We start from the raw sequence: 18698 nt of genomic DNA on the forward strand, positions 1-18698 counted from the left end.
TCTTGATGGCTAGTTGTCAACTGAATATTTTGCTTTAAGAAGTCTTTCCTTGAGGAGTGACCCAGCCATTTATGGAATATTAATTTTATATCTTTAAGATTTTTTTAAAAGTTTGTAGGAATGGTATTCATTGTTTGTTGTGTTTTGATGGCCTCAGGCTGTGACACAGTTTTATACATTTGTTAAAGAATACCTGTTAAACAAGGAGCATAATAGCTCTAGCTAGAAATAGGTTTGAGTCTGATGGAGGAGAGCCAGCAGAGAGGGTGTTTTCTAGACTGGGTGACTTCCAGACATGTGTTTACCTTGATCACGTTGCACAAGTGTGAAATTTGGGATTGGGACAAATAATTAAACAGCCTGAATATCTCTGGGCTCTCTTTTGCTTCTTCAAAACCCATATTTACAGCTGTAAACATAGGTTACAGTAGCTTTCAACCTTTTCTGACATGGGACTCATCTTTAACCAAAATGAGCAGGCAGGAATTTTTCTTTTTGCCATAGATATATGGGGGTAATACTGCTGATGCTCATTTATTTTATTGCAACCCACCTGAGACCAGCTTCTGAGCTGGTAGTGGGCTCTGACTCAGCAATTAAAGACTAATGAATAATCTGTGGATACTAGCAGGCTGGGGCTTGGGGGCCACAGACAATGCTGTGTAGAGGATTGGGCTGTGGGTTTTGGGTACCCTACCATAATTTACACCCTTTTCCACAAAAAGTGGGATGTGTATGAATTATTCCTGCAAAAGAAACTCTTGTGAAGAGTTGTTAACATGTTGAGTTTTGGTACTTGTCTCTACAGTGCCTGCCTACGTACCCTTCACACGATACTCAAATGTGCCTCTTGTTACTGCCAAACTTCATTTAATTATTTTGTGAATTAGGTATCGTATTTAAAAATACAATCTGTGAAATCCCTTGGAATTTCAAAACCCTGCAAAAAGGATGGGGAGAACCTTTGCGGGGAGCCCTCCAGATGTTGGACTCCCATGAGCCCCCAAGACTTAATGGGGAAGGTTGGTGGGAGTTGTAGTTCAGCAGCACCTGGAGGGCTACAAGGTCCCTAGCCCTGCAGTAAACTGACAAAGGAGTACAGGACAGTTTGATATGCCTTCTGGCTTGCACTCTTTATAAAGACTTGAGGAATGAGGTTATCGCCCCTCTTTTATTGTTCATTTCTGGCCCCAGCCACTGCCACAGTGTCCTTTCTCTTGTCAGATCAAGATGAGCAGGTGGCAGCAAAGGTTGCAAGGTTTTTAGCTGGGGCAATTAGAATAAGATCCAGTAGTTGACTATTGATTCAAAACCGTAAAATGCGGTTTTATATAGCCGACTTTTTATTTATTTTCTTTGTATATCGCGTTGTTGTTTTATTGCTATGGCCGATGGCTGACGCAAATAAAGATTGGTTCATTCATTCATATGCTCCCAGCAGTCCTAAACAGGAAAAGAAATAGGAATTATCACACCCAGCCATCCCTTTTAAGTAAAGCTCCCCTTTACTTGTGTGCCCCCCCCCCCGATTTCCACCTCCCCTTTAATCACCCTCTAAAAAATACCGCCGACAGCATCCCTCTCTCCTCCCCAACTTCCTCTTCCCCGTAACCCACTTATTTACATTCCCGCCCCCTCCTCCTTCCCGGCTCACAACACGCCCTATTTCCTCGCGGCTTTCCCTTTAAGCTGCCTCCCCTGACGCAATGCAGGTGAGGCTAAGCCAATGGGACGTCGGGCGGCGGCGCACGTGACTGCGGAGGGGGCGGGCCCGGGGGTTATTTAAAGGGCCGCCTTTCCTATTGCTGCGGCCGCGGTTGCCGGGGGCTCGCCGGAGGGAGGGGAATGCGCGTGCGCGCGGGGCCCGGGAAGTAACGTTCGGCGCTTGCCGTTAGAGCAGAGGAAGAAGAAGAGGAGGAAGAGGGCGAGCGAGAGCGCTTGCGCGAGCGGGGCAACGGCGACGACTCAGCCCCGGGTGGAGGGAGACGGACGCCAGCCAGGAGCCGAGAGGTCGCAGCGCCGCTTCCCCTCCCCCACGTCACCATGGTGAGCGAGGGGGGGCTTAAATGGGGAGGGGGCGAAGCGTGAGGTCATGTGAGGAGGGGGGTCTCGACCTCCCCACCCCCCGCAGTGTGGCGCCTTAAGGAGGGAAGGGGTCAGGCCCCTTTTCTCAATGGAGGCCTATATGGGGAGGGGACCCTCTCCAAAATGAATATATGTGTGTGTTGAGAAGGGGTCTTCCACCATGGAGGTCTTACGATGGTCAAGTTCAAGATAAATAAGGTTTTTAGGATTCACATCCCATCCCCCAAATAGGATGTGCGTGGAGTTGGGTTAATAAAAGATGGGGGTGCTTCCATGTCTGATGGGGACGGAAGATGGGGGCCTTTGTGGCTCATATTACTGGGTCACGGGGGGGGGGCTGGGACATCCCACCAATGATGGCATATTATAGGGTGGAAGCTTATGAAGGTGAAGAAGTGGGAGGGGTTCAAAGTGTCTTTCCCCCTCCCACCCCCCATTTTTTATTTTTACCCATGTTGGGGGTTTGAGCAGCTGGAAGTGGATGGGTTAATAGGAGATGGGTGTAGAGGAAGAAAAAGCTGTGTATGGCCAGCTTTCCCCTCCCTTTGCAAAGGATGTGGGGGTGATGAAGTCTAAGGGGAATCTTTTAACTTCTCCCCAAAAGCGGGAGGAGCCAAGAAAGGAATTGCCTCAAAAACAGCTGCACCTGTGGAACACCCTCCCCTTGAAGGTGGAAGTCTTCTTGGAATGGGCTGGGGTGGAGGAGTCCCAAAAGGCCTCATAAAAGTATGCAGCCCTGGCAGAGAGAGCTTTATAAAGGTTGGGATGCTGAGAAGAGGATCCCTTAAATAAGGGGGGATTTGATAAAAGTGTGGATAATGGGATAGTTGGGGGGGTTCCTCATATTACCCCAAAAGTGGGGTGCTCAGCTAAGAAGAGGCAGTTGATAAAAATGGAGCATTGGTATGAAAACTCCTGAAGAAGGAGGGTGATGTAGTGACAAGATAATATGATAAAGGGGTTTGCATTTCCTGAAATGGGAAGAACATAATAATTTGCAAAATTCAGAGCAGGTGGATAGGAAAGGGGGTGCCTTTAAAAGAAGATTCTGTTGTGTGACTAGAAAACCTCATTTTGAGGGTACTTGAACTGCTGAGAAAGAGAAATGGTAGTGGACACCTGAAGGAGGAGAAAAGAGGCTTGTGTATGCAAGGGGGGGTGAGAGTAAGAAGTGGAGGACACACCCTTTGAGGAGTTGTGTGCATGCTTGAGAAAATGACTGTGCTTAAGGCATCTCAAGTTTAAAAATGAGATAATGACAATATATAGACAAGGGTATATTTCAAAGAGAGGATGCATAGGAACGTTGGACTTGGTTGTGAGGAGTGGATAGTAAATCAAAGTTTTAAAAATGCAAAATAATGTGCTTTGTAGAGATCCAGATCATTGGTCCATCTTGCTCAGTGGCTCTCTGGGTTTTCTGGCAGAAGTGCTCCCTAGCCCAGCCTGGAGATGCTGGAGCTCCAACCAGGGACCTTTTGCATGCAAAGGAGGTGCTCTTCCACTGAGCTACAGCCCTTACCTAAGGCCTTGAGAATGGAAATATAAAGGGAGCAGGGGTGAATCCCAAGACAGATGATAGGGTTGGGAGATACAGTATGAGCAGACAGGAGGGAGGATCTGTGTTTGTTCTCCCTCTCCCTCATGTGGTTTCCATTAAAGAAAGAATTAGTGGAAAGACAGTTGAGAAACTGGAAAGAGGAGCTTCCCTGAGAGAGGATTAAAAACTCCCCTTATGATTATAAAAGGAGAACATTGAAGGGGTTGGTGTGATGTTGGTCACCCACCTTCAGATGAAGAGGGGAGGGGCACATGTTCCCAGGCTCTGTTGTGTCCTCCGACTGTGAAAACGCAGAGTGTAGCCTTCTTAGGGCAAAGACCTCCCTCTCTCCTGTTTTTGTGCTTATACTGCTTTGTAAACCACCATAAATGTTGGTTATAAGTAGAAAAATGCTAACCATCAAAAATGGGTTATTGACACAGGAACTTGGAGCATGTGATAAGGCTACATAAGGAAGGGTTAGGAGAACTTGAAGTAGGTGAGGTGGGAACCATAGGTGGCAGGAGCCCATCCAAGTTTGGAAGCGGGCAGTACAGGGTGCGTGGAGAAGAGAGTCAGAGAGGAGCTGGTGGCCTCATGTTGCCCTTCCTGAAGGCTGAAGTTGATGGACTGTACCTTGGGAAGAGCACCTGCTTTGCATGCAGAAGGTCCCAGCTTCAATCTCCAAGAAGGGCCAGGAGACCCCAAGCTGAAATCCTGATGAACTGCTGACAATCAGTGTTGACAGTCCTGAGCTTGATGGACAAATGGTCCAAGTAAGCATAAGGCAGGCCTGTGGGGGTGTTCTGTTCTTAGTCCATATCACTCCCTCTACTTGGGTTGAGTGCAGATGTGAGTCTTTGGGAGAGAGTGGAGGCAACAACTGCATTGAGTTCAGAAGTCAATGAGAGTGAGTGAGTGAGTGTGTGTGTGTGTGAGAGAGAGAGAGAGAGAGAGAGAGAGAGAGAAAGAAAGAAAGAAAGAAAGAAAGAGAAAGAGAGAAAGAAAAATAAATGGGGTGCGGCTGTCATGGACCAGGAAGGTGAGACCTGCAAAACTTACTGATTTTCTCTCTCCTCCCCCACCATTCTCCATGGCCTTCCTTCAGGCTGATCAGCTGACAGAGGAGCAAATAGCAGGTGAGAAATTATTTTGCTCCTGGGGACAGGAACATTGGCAGCATCTGTCAAAATCTAAAGAGTTGGTGTTACCAGTTGTGTGGCATAAATGCCAAGAGAGCCAGCAATTGGTGCTGGACTTGGTCCTCCATCCAAACTCTTGCTTGGCCCTGAACGTCCTAGCTAAACTCACTGCCTCACAATCTCCCAGCCTTTGCTCCTTTCCTGTGTAAAACAGGAGAATGTGTAATGTCCTTCCTCAAAAGTATTTCTCTGAATACTGCTTGACCTCTACCCTACTGATTTAAACCCTTAAAGCTAGCCGAGTGTACCTTGGAGGGAGGGGAGGCGCATGTTGATGTAGCTGCATCCTGAAAAAATGCTATTAAAACAGTACTGGGTGTTTGGGCCCAGGATCTTTTAAGGGCTGATGCATTAGGGCAGTTCTATCCCCCAGCAAGACTTGGATAACCTGCATGGGAGAATACTTGCGTTCTTCCCCCAGACACAGCCTGGGTAGTCCTTCCCCTCTCCATACCTGCCAAGGTGATAACTGGGTTTAGGAGGAGGTTACAAATGTACTCAGCTAGCCCCTTTCCTTTCTGGTTTCCTTTCTGAGTTTGGGGGCTGGGTCTTGGGTTGGAGGGGGTAATATCTGGCCCTGAGCTATCTCTCTTCCCTGCCTCTCTCAGAGTTCAAAGAGGCCTTCTCCCTCTTTGACAAGGATGGCGATGGCACCATCACCACCAAGGAGCTTGGCACCGTCATGCGCTCCCTGGGGCAGAACCCCACTGAGGCGGAATTGCAAGACATGATCAATGAGGTGGATGCTGATGGTGAGCTGGGCACTCAAGACTGGGGACGGGTGGGAAATGGGGTAGTGCTGGAACAGGTATTGGATTGGAACTGGAACAGGTATTGGATTGGATTGGAACAGTGCTGGAACTGGAGCATTGGCCCTCCAGTTAGGATTGTCTCGTTTCTTTGGCCAATTACATGGTGCAGGTGGGAAATTGACACATTTATTTTAGTCTTTGTAACTTGCCCTAGCTGAGGGACACAGGTGGCTCTGTGGGTTAAACCACAGAGCCTAGGACTTGCCGATCAGAAGATCAGCGGTTTGAATCCCCGCGACGGGGTGAGCTCCCGTTGCTCAGTCCCTGCTCCTGCCAACCTAGCAGTTCGAAAGCACCTCAAAGTGCAAGTAGATAAATAGGTACCGCTCCGGCGGGAAGGTAAACGGCGTTTCCATGCGCTGCTCTGGTTCGCCAGAAGCGGCTTAGTCATGCTGGCCACATGACCCGGAAGCTGTACACCGGCTCCCTCGGCCAGTAAAGCGAGATGAGCGCCGCAACCCCAGAGTCAGCCACAACTGGACCTAATGGTCAGGGGCCCCTTTACCTTTACCTAACTTGCCCTAGTGAAAGGTCTCAGGTTTGGGTAACAGTAGTTGCATCCTACAAGATGCATAAGCCCCAGTCCTAATTGGTCACAGCCAAAGTAGAAGATGGAAGTGAACATTTGGAGGATGCTGGGTCCACAGCAGCCTTTTGGGTGAAAGCGACAGCAAGCTGTCCTTGGTGTGCTGTTGAAACCTGGGAAGGAAGGAAGGTGATCCTAGTGGAAATACAGCCTGGCTTGGTTGCAGGGGTTTGCCACCCTCTGGACTGATTATTCACCCACCACCCAACTGGGGTCCTGCCCTAGTTGTTTGTGAATGAACTCCCTTAGCTGCCTTCTCAGCTTGAGGATAATCCAAGTTCAATCATGGAATGTTGTGGCTCCTTCCTAAAGAGAGCAGGGCCTATCCGGCGCTTACATGGCCCTTTCCCCTTATTCCCCTCAGTTACTTGAACACACACCTGAAACTGGGTTTCTCCACCCACTCTGGTGTCTGGCAAAGCCATTGTTGCCCCGTCCAGGGGGAAGAGGAAAGCGTTTCCAGTAGCCATTGTTCCCTTGAAAAGTATTGACCCTGCTAGGCGGGAGGGCAGACCAGCGGACAAGACTTCCATGTTGCTACACAGGTGATCTCAGCAGCAGTTTTTTAGGCACAGCACTAAAGAGCTGACCCTTCTCCAGGGAATGGCACCATTGATTTCCCAGAATTCCTCACTATGATGGCTCGGAAGATGAAGGACACAGACAGCGAGGAGGAGATTCGTGAGGCCTTCCGAGTCTTTGACAAGGTAGGGGGGCTAATTTTGTGATGAAAAGATGTTTGCTAGGATTCTACACAACTTGTTCACTAGTGGAACTAGGGGCATTCTGCACATGCTCAGCATCCCTTTTCTCCAGTGGATGGCCTACAGCAGGAGAGATGTTTATCCCAGGTGTGGGGATCCTTTGGCCCTCCAGATGTTGCTGAACTACAACTCCCATCATTGGCAATGCTTGCTGGGGCTGGTGGGAGTTTTAGTTCAGCAACATCAGCCAAAGGTTCTGCTGTATCCCAGCATATGAGACTCTAATTCCAAGGCCTCAGGATGGACTTGGAAAGAGATTTCAAGGAGCCCAAGGGTAGGAATTTTTGAGCTGAACCTGAATGTCGAAAGTTCATTAGGTCACATCAGTCCTATAGCTAGAACACTAAAACTAACACCAGCTTTCTTGCTGGCTAGCTGCTGTTCTTCCTGGTTGGGATCAACACTTTCACAGAGGTTTTACAGTCTCTCTGCCCTTTTAGCTCTGCCGCCTTGTTTTTCTTTGAAGCAAAATTATTCCAATAATTGGGAAAAGGTTATACAATAGAAACTGCTGCTTTTTAGCCAGAGATTGAAAATTGCTGAACACTTTTCCTAGGAACTACTGGCGGCAAGTCCCGTAGTGGTAAAAGCGTTTCCCCTTAGTGTCGGCCATTATGATCCTCCCTCTTCTACTACAGAGGATGGTTTGGTGTCCTATTAGAGATGCAGTTGGTTCACATGGGAGAACAGTGAAGCCAGCAGGCCTGGCTGATGCTCCGGGTGAACTGGGGATGGAGTTTTAAGTGCTTCCTAGACTCATTTGTGAAGTGCAGCTTTTCGGTGAGTGCAGTAACATTCCTCACATGATCAGTCTCATTGAGTCGCTTTAGGTTTTATTCTGGGTGCCAAATAAACCCTGGGGCAAGAACTCCTCTTCCATCTGAATCCAGGCCACTTGGCCAACTGGCTAGGACATGAGGAATCTGTTCCCCGGGTTATCACACATGTTCCCCCTCCCTTCTTTGCAATTTGAGAGAAAATTGTCTGGAGAAAATGTCAAAACAAAACAAATATGCAAATAAAATAAAAAAATTCCTTCCAGTAGCACCTTAGAGGCCAACTAAGTTTGTTATTGGTATGAGCTTTCGTGTGCACTGTAAATTTGTAGAGAGGAATGGAGAAAGGGTCTCTTCAAGGAGGAAAACGTCTTTACAGAGGAATAAAAGTGGAAGGAGAGAGAAAATAACTGGGTTAGAAGCTGTGTAGCTTGTTTGGAAGTATTGTTCCATGGTCCACAGCGGAAAGGATCAGTGTCTGAAGTGTGGGGGTTAAGAACATAGGAAGAGCCTTTCTGTTGGATCAGGTCAAAGGTCCTCCTGTTCCAGCATCCTCTTCTTACAGTAGCCAGCAAGAAGGACCACCGCACAGCCACATTCTCTCCTTGCATAAATAGTCACATGCATCTGTGCTTCTTCTTGATGTTTCTTTCAAAGTGCATTAATTTGCTTTATGGTGAGGATGGACAAGCCAGCTGTGGATGGAGTAATAGCTTATTATGGGTGTCGACATCCTCTGCCTCTCTCCCTTTCCTGGTTCCACACACAGGATGGCAACGGCTACATCAGTGCTGCAGAGCTGCGTCATGTCATGACCAACTTAGGCGAAAAGCTGACAGATGAAGAAGTTGACGAAATGATCCGGGAAGCTGACATAGATGGGGATGGACAAGTCAATTATGAAGGTGAGGAGGGGAGTTGGATGCGGTGGCACGAGTGGCACCACAGAGCCGCCATCCTCTTGGGCAAGTCTTTGTTTCAATGGGTCTTGCTCAGGAATTATGACCCACATAATTTTCAGAGATTTGTTTAGAAAGATGGATGCCAAAAACTTGTGTAGATCTTTAATAAAGCCCCAAGAACCTCATTTTTTCCTAAAGTGATGGTTTTGACCTAAAAGCCTTACATGGCTCTGGATCTCAATACCTTAAGGACTGCCTCTCCCCATGCAAACCAACCTGGACCCTGCACTTGTCACCTGGGGCCCTTTTCCAAATCCCCTTCCCCGAGACCTTCAGAAAGTGACAACACAAGAACGGGCCTTTTCTGTGGTGGCTCCCCGCCGGTGGAATGCTCTCCCCAGAGAGGCTTGCCTGGCGCCGTCATTACATATCTTTAGGTGCCAGGTGAAAACATTCCTCTTTACCCAGGCCATCATCCATTAAATAATTTATGACCTGTTAAATGTGGGAGGATTGTTACTATGGTTATTTTATTATTAAGCTGTAATGTTATGTTACGTTACGTTACGTGTGTTGTGTTGTGTTTTATATGTTATGTTATGTTATGTTACGTTACGTTACGTTACGTTACGTTACGTTACGTTACGTTACGTTACGTTACGTTACGCCCCAGGGTTTCTGGATAAAGGGCAGTATATAAATAGAAATAATAATAATGGATAATAATAATGATGATGAAAGGGCAGACTCTGGCCCTGGGACAAATAGTGCCCTGGGCGAGAAGAGCCGCCTTTGTGCCCCTCCCCTATGGTCAGTTTTGCAGGGCTGCTCACAGGGCTTATGGGACTTAGGCAGGTGTGGTTTGCCCGTGCTACAAAGACTGATGCATGTGTGTATGAAGTCGGGGGCCATATGAAACAATTGTTGCATCCCATGACTACATGGGAGAATCCTTGCTCGCAACACCTCCTTGCCCTGGGATCAAATCGCCCGAGAGATGTGCTTCAGTTTGTGGGGATAATGGAAAAGGGTTTGGCTTGTGCTTCTCCAGAGAACCTCCTCCAAATTCCAAACCCCTTCCGGTGGAGCTTCTTTCTGCTTCCTGGAGCTACATCTCTTCTGGTTGTGGTTTGCTGCTGGCCTCCTCTCCGCTGCTCTCGCAGGAAAGCCTTGTGGAGGTTTAGGCCTCTATTCTTCATCATGTTCAGCACACACAATGGCTGGGGCTGCAAGTCCCCCTCCCTGAGCTCCATCACTCTCTCCGCAGCTACCAGAAGTAGGCCATTTGTTGGAATGAGGTAACCAGGCCGGCAAAATCCCCCGGGCCCAGAGTAAGAGTAGAATGGTCTCTAATCTCATTATTGAGTATTTCATTGTGAATATGAGGGTCGGATTCACGATGAGTGCAGTAGCCCAAAAGGAATCTTCAAACGGGAGATCTGTACTTTTGTTGACCCTGCTCATGTATCAGCTGAAGAGTGACTTGAGCAGCTGGAATTTTGCAGGAGTCCATGGGGATACTTGTACATCCTTTACAAGCTACCAGAAGAGGCACTTACTGCCCACTGTATGGATCTACACAGAGTGCTCACTGATGGCAACCACTCCAACATCAATGGTGCAGATATTTGTGCTAAGCTGGGTCATCTTTGTCAAATTCTCTCTCCTGGGAGAGATGCCTTGCAAGTTCATCCATAGTACCAAAATGACTGATGTCTTCCCAAACATCTGAGTAGCACTATGAAGTCTCCTGACACTACTTGCTTTCATTCCGTGCCAAAGTTGTTAAAGCTTTTAGGGCAAAATCACAAAAAGCCGTTTTTGAGCACTGCCATGGACTGCCATACATCTGGATATGCCTTGGAAAATCCAGACCTATGGCAACCCTAGGTAAGCACTTAAAAGAATACATCCATTATTTTTATCTTTTAAAATTCATTGGTAGGAGGATATGTTTGGAAAGGTACCTGCCTCTGGAATGTCCTGATTTACTTCCCTTTCTTCTCTCCTTTGCTCCTCTAGAGTTTGTACAGATGATGACTGCCAAATAAGAGAAGCAGCGGCCGCCCCTTTCCCTTTCCCTGTGCAGAATGGAAGGACTTGTTTGCTTACCATAGAAATCTTCTCCAGCTCCTCCTGTCTGTCTGGCACTCAACGCCTCCATTGATGCTTTAGCGGTTTGTGGCCATTCTCTGCTCTCTTCCCCCTCCCTCTTGGTTTACATGCTTGTGCCCGCAGTGGGTACAGCTGGGATGGCAGGAAGCCAATGGAGCGCCCTGGCCAGGAGAAGCGACACAAGGCCCAACTCCTAGCATTGTGGGTGGCCCAGTGGTGGAGAGGGGCTGCCATAGTGAAGGCACCCCTCCACCCTTGGCTCCACCGCTGCCTTGTGCCTGCGCTCCCTCCCTCTCCAAAGGCCACACCCCAGTTAGCGTGTAACCCTTGCATCCATGGACTGTTTTGTTCAGCTGAGTGCCTCCTTCCGCCATCTGCAGTTGTCTTCCTGGGAATATCTGCATATCTTGGGTATATTGTAACTGTTAAACCTCTTAATAATTGCCGTGCCCTACCCCCTCTTCCCTTACCTTCCAGTGGCTTCAGGGAATGATTCTGTTCCATTCCAGTTGGTGTATGGTTTCTTTTTCTTCTTTTGAATAAAGTCTGTGTGTTTCAAAAGGATGGGTCCAGTGTGCTTTGTCTAAAGACAGTTTGCTCCTTCAAGGCAATAGGCTGCTTCATCTATTCCTCTCACCCGGCATGGAAACAGATCTCTGTAGAGTTCCCCTTCCCATGCAAAGAGCGCCTTTTCATTCTTGTCTTCCCAGAAACTAGAGAATAGCATTTTCTCACAAGCTTCCCACCTTGTGTGAATCATCACAGGGGCTGTTTCTGGTTCTCTTTTGGTTGGGGGTGGCTTAAAAATGGGGCAGACAGCCAATGGGGCATTTTAGCCTGTAGGGAGGTTTTATTTGTGCATAAGGGGTGTTTATGATGACCTCAGAGCAGCACCAGATTGGTGGAAGTCAGAAGCTACAGCACACTAGGTGTCCAACATGGGAAAGAGTCCAAAAAGTGGGCAAGGCAAGAGAAGGAAATTCTACACTGGCATCCAAAACTGCAAGTGTGGCCACAGGGGCAGACGATGGGGGCTGCAGTTGGATTTCTGGGGCCTAATGAAAGCACATCAAGGGATCATCTTGAGTTCTGCATGTTAACCTTGACACATACCCTGTTCCAGGCCTCTTGCACCAAGCTGTGCACATCAAACCAGAGGTTGGGTCTGCTCATCTGGATTTACTGCAGGAATGCATCAACCACACAATTTCCATTTTGCCTTTGAATTATCCTGGGTCCAGTATATATCTATGAAATCAAGTTCAATCTGGCCAGGTTTATCTCATGACTGGTAAGTGCTCCGGTTTTGGCTAAGTGGGCGATTGGACCTTGCTGCTGCATTTGGTGACAACCTCTGTTGCAATTGGAGAGGGAGGCATAGGCTTCCCAGTGCCAAGAGTAAGACAAAACACGTTGGCTTCAGAGGTGATTTTTATTTTCAAATAAAAAATACACAAGGTTTGGTTGCATGGATGAGATGCCCCTGATGGCTGGTTCTTGGCCGTTTGTGCTGCTTAGAGAAGGACTTAAGAATACATTCCCACTCAATCCTCCACCATCTCTTCAGCATAGAGTATGGGGGATATGGCAATTAAGACATACACGCACACACACACATACATATAAACACAAACATACATGGATACCCAGTTCCCCAAGGAGGGGGAGCCCCCCTCCCCAAATGAAAAAAGCTGCCAAGTGCAAAAAAACATGAACGAGGGGGAGCAGCTGGCAAGACTCTTTTCGGTAAGCATCTCTGCTACAAATCTAAACTTTAACGGCAGTTATTGTCGTGCTATTCCCGAAAGGGGAAATGTAGTTTTGGTACAGGTGCCGAGAATTCCTTGTTTGAGATCTTTGCAGTTTATTTAAATAGAGTTCCTTAGCTGAGAGTCCACTTAAAACAAGTTAGATGGTTCAAATAAGTCGCATAGACATATGCCCAGAGTTTCTCTGTTAAACACTGGCCCATTCACACTGGTGATGAAGCAAGAATGAGTTCTCCTGGGAAGAACAGACACGTGTTTCACATTCGCTCACTCCCAAAGGGAATGGAAGCAGAAGAGCTGTTTTGGGACCCTCTCCCCATCATACTGTGACCAAAACAAACACATTTTCTCTCCTCTAGTCCATTTTCCTTAAATCGGCAAGAAGCATTTGGGAGCTGCCCAGGAAATCCAATTCATCTCCCAATAAAAATGCACTTTGTCATGCCCAGGAAGGGGGAAAAGGTTTTTGTTGGAGGGGGAATATTATCTGCGGTTTCACTTTCCTGCCCCTCTATATCAGTTAAAAAGGGGGGGTGGGTGGATACTTTGTGAAACACGGAAAAGAAAGCATATTGTTAAATATTTTCCCTTAAGGTGAACACTTTATATTCTAACACCAAAGCTAGATTAGCTATAAATAGTGAGGTGAGAGCAGTTTTCTTCAGCTGTTGAGGATGTAAGGTGATTACTGAGGGAATTCAAGCTAGTTAAGAGGCTGACCTCGCTGCATTTCCTGGGTTGAATGGATACAGCTAGTCAAGCCATGAAATAGATTCCAAAATTTCCACTTTTTGGGATTGGCGAGGGAGGAACCTATTATTTCCCTCTCTCTGGCTTCAAAGTTACCAGGTAGTTTACATCTCTAATTGCACTTCCCTTTAAAGTGACTAACAATGCACTCCTATCTATGTCTACTCAGAAGCAAGTGCTATTGTTTCAATGAGACTTCCTTCTATATAAATGTGTAAAGAATTGCTGTCTAAACCTAATTCTCCCTTTTCCTGTTATTATTTCAGGGCACTATTATTTTACTACAATAACATTTTCATTCCATATTTGATAATTCTAGACAGACACATACACATGCCTTTCTATTCATACACTTGCTATATACTAGAATTTCTTAGATCTGGGCCTCAATAATGATTACCACCTTAACACAGTCCTGCATCTTTGAGAAGAACCTGCTGGATCAGCCCAAAGCTCTATCTAGTCCAGCATTCTGTTCTCACAGTGGCCAGGCAGATGCCTATGGAGAACCCACAAGCAGGAAATGAGGACAGCCGTCTTCTGCTGTTTTCCCTCCCATTATTCAGAAGCATGGTGCCTTTGAGCTGGGAGGCAGTATACAGGTACTAGGATCAATAGCCATCCATTTAAAGCTCCATGTGAGTTCCATAGTTAATTACGCACCTTTTAAATAAGTCCTCCCTTTTATCTGTTCTGAATCTCCTACTAGTCTTCACTGGCTGACCTCAGGTTTCAGTCATTCCGCCTTAATCTGATTAACAAATGCTAGGTAATTAGAATCCCTCCGTGCTCTGTAAACACGTACAATTATTTGCTTTTAAAAGCTTGGACTTTTGACAAAATTTGAACATAACCTTTCTGCAACAGTAGTGTAAGCAAAATGGGGTTACAAAAAACCCCCACAAATTAATCATAGAATTGTAGAGTCGGAAGGGGCCCTCAGGGTCATCTCCAACCCACCTGCAATGCAGAAATCTCAACTAAAGCGTCAGTGACGTATGGACATCCAACCTCTGCTTAAAAACTTCAACTGTTGCAACATGACTTTCATATTCATTTATAGTCACAGATGGGCTGGGTCTTAGTAGTAAAAAAATAAATCTGAATTTTGGAAAGGGGATCTCTGTGCAAACTTCCAAGTTGTGATGAGCGAAATTCAAAATTTCTGTTTATTTTAATGATCCTATCCAAGCTAATGCAATCAGGATCCTGCTCTCAAATTAGAAGTGAGCAAAATTCAACGCTTCCATTTTGTCTGTCTTAAAAAGTGGGAATAACTGGTTCTAACTAAAATCTGATTCCAAGTGCAGTTACAAGGTGTTAACAGAATCGGATTTAACAATGTGATTTAACAAAGTTCCTTCCCCATCTTTCAACATTTTATCTTGTTCTACCTTTTAAGTGAACAAGGAGATGGGACAGATTTCTGAAGCTGAGAGAATGATTTTCTCCCTTCCCACTGCTAAATTCAAGTGTGTTATCACACAAACTCCACCCCTCAAGCCTGCCTGCAGCATTTTTTATAATAAAAAACATACAGATATTTCTCTCTTTCTAAAAATATACTCTCTCTCTCCCCCTCAACATTCCCACCCTCTCATCCCATTTTTGTTTCCTGGAGTGCCTGAGCTTTAATATACAAAATCTCCCAGCACAGTAGATTCTGTTGTCATTATAAGGCAAAAACCAAAGACCCTTTTTGCCCCACATTATCAGAAATTTGGGGGAATTCCTCAGCAGACACCTCCTCCCACCCCCTACCCCGCTTTTCTGCAGAGATTCCTATTTGGCTTGTTAACCCATTTGCATCCATGGTGCATCCTATATTAAAGTGGTGAGTGATTCTGCCCCTCCCCCGCCCTGCCCCGTCCCTGTGATACACAGCCCTTCTTCCCTGCCTGGCCCTGCTCCTCTGGGTTGTATCCTCAAGTAGACCCATTGAAACAAATGTTCCCAAGTGAGCATACCCATTCATTTCAGTGGGTCTGCTCTGTGCATTACTAATGTTAGAGACCACCCTCTGTCGTTTAACAATAGTAGGAGGTGCCAAAAAATTTCCTTGGCACTCGGCTGTCTGCCAGGATAAAAACCTGCCTATTTTTTTTTGTTGTTTTTTAGCAGCCTTTCCCAGGAGAAAATGTCTACACACACCCTCCCGCAATACATGGTTTTGGACTCAAGGGAGGCAAATCCATGTCTTAATGAAAATAGCTCAGCCGTTTTTGGCCGGGTTCCTCTTCACTTGTAACCCCTGACTTTAAATCACCTGACTCCAGTCCCTCAGGAAAAGGGACCAGCCCCTCTTGTGCTTTCAGGGGGAGGGCTGGGACGGAGAGGCATCACCTCCACATGGCCTCCGCTTGATCAGTGTAAAAAAACTCCACACCTACAACCCAACCTCTCCTGGCCCCGCCTTTGCAATGGGACTGCAGGCTCTGAACCATCAGAAAGGGAATACGGATTTGGTATTTTAAAAAGCCTTCTTACGGGGCTGCCCTATGGTCTCCTTGTTCTTCCTACAGCAACTGAGTGCCCTGCAAGAAACACAAGGAGTCGTCCTCTGGGCAGGGGGTGGGAGCTGCAAATCTTTCTCCGCAGAGAGAGTTTTCCTCCGAAAGACGTGGGCCACTTTGAACAACAAAACAGACCCCATCATGAATGAAGGTGGGGGTGGGGTGGAATTGGGGGGGTGGGGTGGGGTGGAGGGAGGGGGCTTCCTCCCTCAACAGCAACATAGACAATAAATACCCACTTCCCTCCTGACCAAGCGATGCGCCTCCTCTCCCCAGGGTGCTATGAGGGAGGGTCGTGGCAAACTCTGGGAACCTTGGCTTTGTGGGGGCGAGAAGAAGTCGCGGAGGAGGAGGAAGAGGAAGAGGAGGAGCTGCTGCTGCTGCGACGGGCTTCGGCGCCAGTGCTCGACATCTTCAGTTTGCGTCGCTTGGCAAGGGGGGCGTGCTCCACGCTCTTCAGGAAAAAGCCTTCGCGCTTGCCCTTGTTAAAGGCCTGGGAGAGGAGAAAGAGTTGAAGCTTGAGGGTTTGTCCTTTTGTCTCGAAACCCTAGCCACCTTTTTTAGGTTTGTGGGCAAAATTTGCGTTTTTGATGAAGTGCCAACCCATCTGGTCAATCTCTTCCCACTCCCCCAGATCAGCCAACAACCCTCCTCCAGAGAGCTGGAAAGAAAGTGCTTTTCCAAGTGATCTGGGATCAGATCCAGTAGAATTAAAACTATGTCTTTGAAAGCACACAGCTGAAAGAGGAAGTGGGGAAGAGTGCTGTTTTCCCACTTTCCTCCTTCCACTCTGCATACTTTTCAAGGGAGAAGGTAACCACCCTCACCGGATGGTAAAGCTGCCATCCGACTGCCATTTACCGTATTTTTTCACTCCATAAGACGCACTTTCTCCCCTCTTAAAATCTAAAGGGAAATGTCTGTGCATCTTATGGAGCGAATGTGTGGTCCCTGGGGCTGGGGGGGGGGGAACCCGGGCTTCCCCCGCCAGCCCCACAAGCTCGGGGAGCAGCGGGAAGGCTGCTCTCCACCTGCTCTTTGGGGTGGGGGAAACCCGGGCTTCCCCCGCCAGCCCCACAAGCTCCTGAGCAGCTCTGGGGTAGCCCATGAAGCCTCCACAGGGCAGTGGGGAGCCTTCATCCCGCTGCCCTAGGGAGGCTTTGCGTGGCTATCCCTGTCTTTTGCGGGAGGTGGGGGACAGGACAGAGCGCGGCTGCCCTTCTCCTTCCTCGGGGAAAAGCCCCCAAGAGCCACACACACGCTCCACGCAGCTCATGAAATGGGAGTGCTGAGCAGAGCCTGCGATGCATACAGGCTCTGCTCAGCACTCCCTTTAAATAATTTTTTTTTTCTTGAATACCCCACCCCCAAAAAAAGTAGGTGCGCCTTATGGTCAGGTGTGCCTCATGGAGCGAAAAATACGGTATTCCTCTCAACACTCAGGCCCAACATAAGACGAAAAGCAGTGGTTGGGAAACAAGATGGCCGTTGCTCCAGAGAAGCTTTGCCACGCCTTAAGGTTCATAGGGTGAGTGTAAGCTATGAACCTTGCAGGCCGCACCAGCATGGGAGTGCCCTCCACTCCCGGCAGGATCCTCTGAACCCTGGTGGCTCCTCAGCCATTACATTTCGTCTCATTCGGTTCCCCCAAAGAAACTTCCTGCTCGGGTTGTCCAACTTCTTACCATAAAGGCAACGTTGACGCCAGTTCGCACGGCAGGCCCTGAGCTCTCCAGAATGTCCGGAGTCATGAGGGGTGTGGAAGAGAGGGCACTTCCATCTTGGAGCCACTCGCTGTAGCGCAAGCTCGACATCTTCAGCCGCTTGACAGGATCCACTGTGAGGAGGCCTGAGAAGAAGAGAGCAAGCGAGGAAGAGGGAAGACACATTAGCAATGCTTACAGACCTTCTGAAATCCACAAATCCACTTCCGGGGTGGCGCCATCGGTAATGGCGGACTCCCTCTGATCTGGAGGGACCAGCGGAAAAGACCAGCGGGTCTTTTCCGCTACAGCGAAGCGGGGACCCTTTCAAAAATCACAGGCGGATGAAGCCTGTGACCATGGGACTCGGCGGGCACCTTTAGCGCCCCCCCAACCCGCAAAGGAACCCACTAACGGGCTCCGGAGCGAAGAGGGGGAAGTGGCACGGTGCTGAGAGTCAATTGCTTCTTCCGTGGAGTGAAGCCGCACAGCCGTTGCCGGAGAGCGCTGCCTTTTTCCTGGGACAATTTGGCTTTTAAAACAATCACCCGTGAGTACTTAAATTTCGGACAATTGGACTCTAAATAAGGATTTGCGAGTAGAAAGGAAAATTGGACTTAAAAGTTTACTTCAATTTGGCACTGAAACGGGAAGGTCTAAACAGGAAGTCAGCCTTCCGTTTCTTGTAGATAGATTAAAGCAAAGACATGGCAAGCTAGAGTTCAGAAAATCGCGTGTAAAGGATTAAATTTCATCATTTAAAATTGTTGAACCCCCTTCGGAAGCAGGAGAAGAGGGGGTTTTTTTTCCTGGACTGTTTAAACCTGCAGAAGTGAGAGTAAAGCAAAGTAATTTTCCACCGTCTTGATCCTGGAGCGGGGTGTCAGGACTGACGTTTTTTGAAGCTCATTGACCAGAGACAAACGTTTTTGACAGATAGCTAAAAGAAGAGAAACATAGTGATTCCATTGTTCCCTTTCGCATTTTAAAGGAACAAATATTGACAAAATATCTGAAAAAGGAAACTTTGTTGTTAGATTTGTCTTTAAAAGAAAAGAACAAATAGAAGTTTTTCCCCTAGAGGGAGCCTGTGAAACTGTAACCAATTCTGAATCGGGGAGCTTGCAGCTGCTACAGATTACGATGGTGGGAATAAGCCTCTGACCTTGCAGGACAATGTA

At 47.6% G+C, this 18698-nt stretch overlaps 2 protein-coding genes and 2 long non-coding RNA genes across 5 annotated transcripts in view; 3 read left to right on the forward strand and 1 right to left on the reverse strand.

The window, feature by feature from the left end:
* Positions 1–1803: 1803 nt before the first annotated feature.
* On the forward strand, positions 1804–11343 carry LOC308465084 (calmodulin-1). Its single transcript, XM_080984919.1, has 6 exons — positions 1804–2046; positions 4734–4764; positions 5436–5579; positions 6826–6932; positions 8535–8670; positions 10690–11343. Exons 1-6 carry the CDS (start codon positions 2044–2046, stop codon positions 10716–10718), a joined length of 450 nt encoding a protein of 149 aa, XP_080841045.1. The 5' UTR covers positions 1804–2043; the 3' UTR covers positions 10719–11343.
* On the forward strand, positions 2062–4603 carry LOC308465230. The gene is made up of 2 exons (XR_013980375.1): positions 2062–2894; positions 3010–4603. It is a non-coding gene; the product is annotated as an uncharacterized lncRNA (long non-coding RNA).
* LOC308465231 lies at positions 9342–10590 on the forward strand. Its single transcript, XR_013980376.1, has 2 exons — positions 9342–9706; positions 9776–10590. It is a non-coding gene; the product is annotated as an uncharacterized lncRNA (long non-coding RNA).
* Positions 11344–12200: 857 nt separating the features above from the next.
* RPS6KA4 (ribosomal protein S6 kinase A4) overlaps positions 12201–18698 on the reverse strand; it is a 41209-nt gene continuing 34711 nt past the window's right edge. For both annotated transcript variants that reach the window (XM_080984590.1, XM_080984591.1), the window contains exons 16-17: positions 17500–17663; positions 12201–16307 (exon numbers count right to left, since the gene is read on the reverse strand). In XM_080984590.1, coding sequence (XP_080840716.1) covers positions 16095–16307; positions 17500–17663 — 377 coding nt within the window. In that variant the 3' untranslated portion in view covers positions 12201–16094. The remainder of the gene's footprint in view (positions 16308–17499; positions 17664–18698) is intronic.

This window comes from Podarcis pityusensis (genome assembly GCF_964106645.2).
Source record: "Podarcis pityusensis genome assembly, chromosome: 16".
Lineage (NCBI taxonomy): Eukaryota > Metazoa > Chordata > Lepidosauria > Squamata > Lacertidae > Podarcis > Podarcis pityusensis.

What these genes read in the sequence shown, in the direction of transcription:
- LOC308465084 (XM_080984919.1), top strand. An exon ending in GACAGAGGAGCAAATAGCAG is followed by an intron (nt 4,765 to 5,435) that starts GTGAGAAATTAT and finishes TGCCTCTCTCAG; the next exon opens with AGTTCAAAGAGGCCTTCTCC. An exon ending in CCTTCCGAGTCTTTGACAAG is followed by an intron (nt 6,933 to 8,534) that starts GTAGGGGGGCTA and finishes TTCCACACACAG; the next exon opens with GATGGCAACGGCTACATCAG.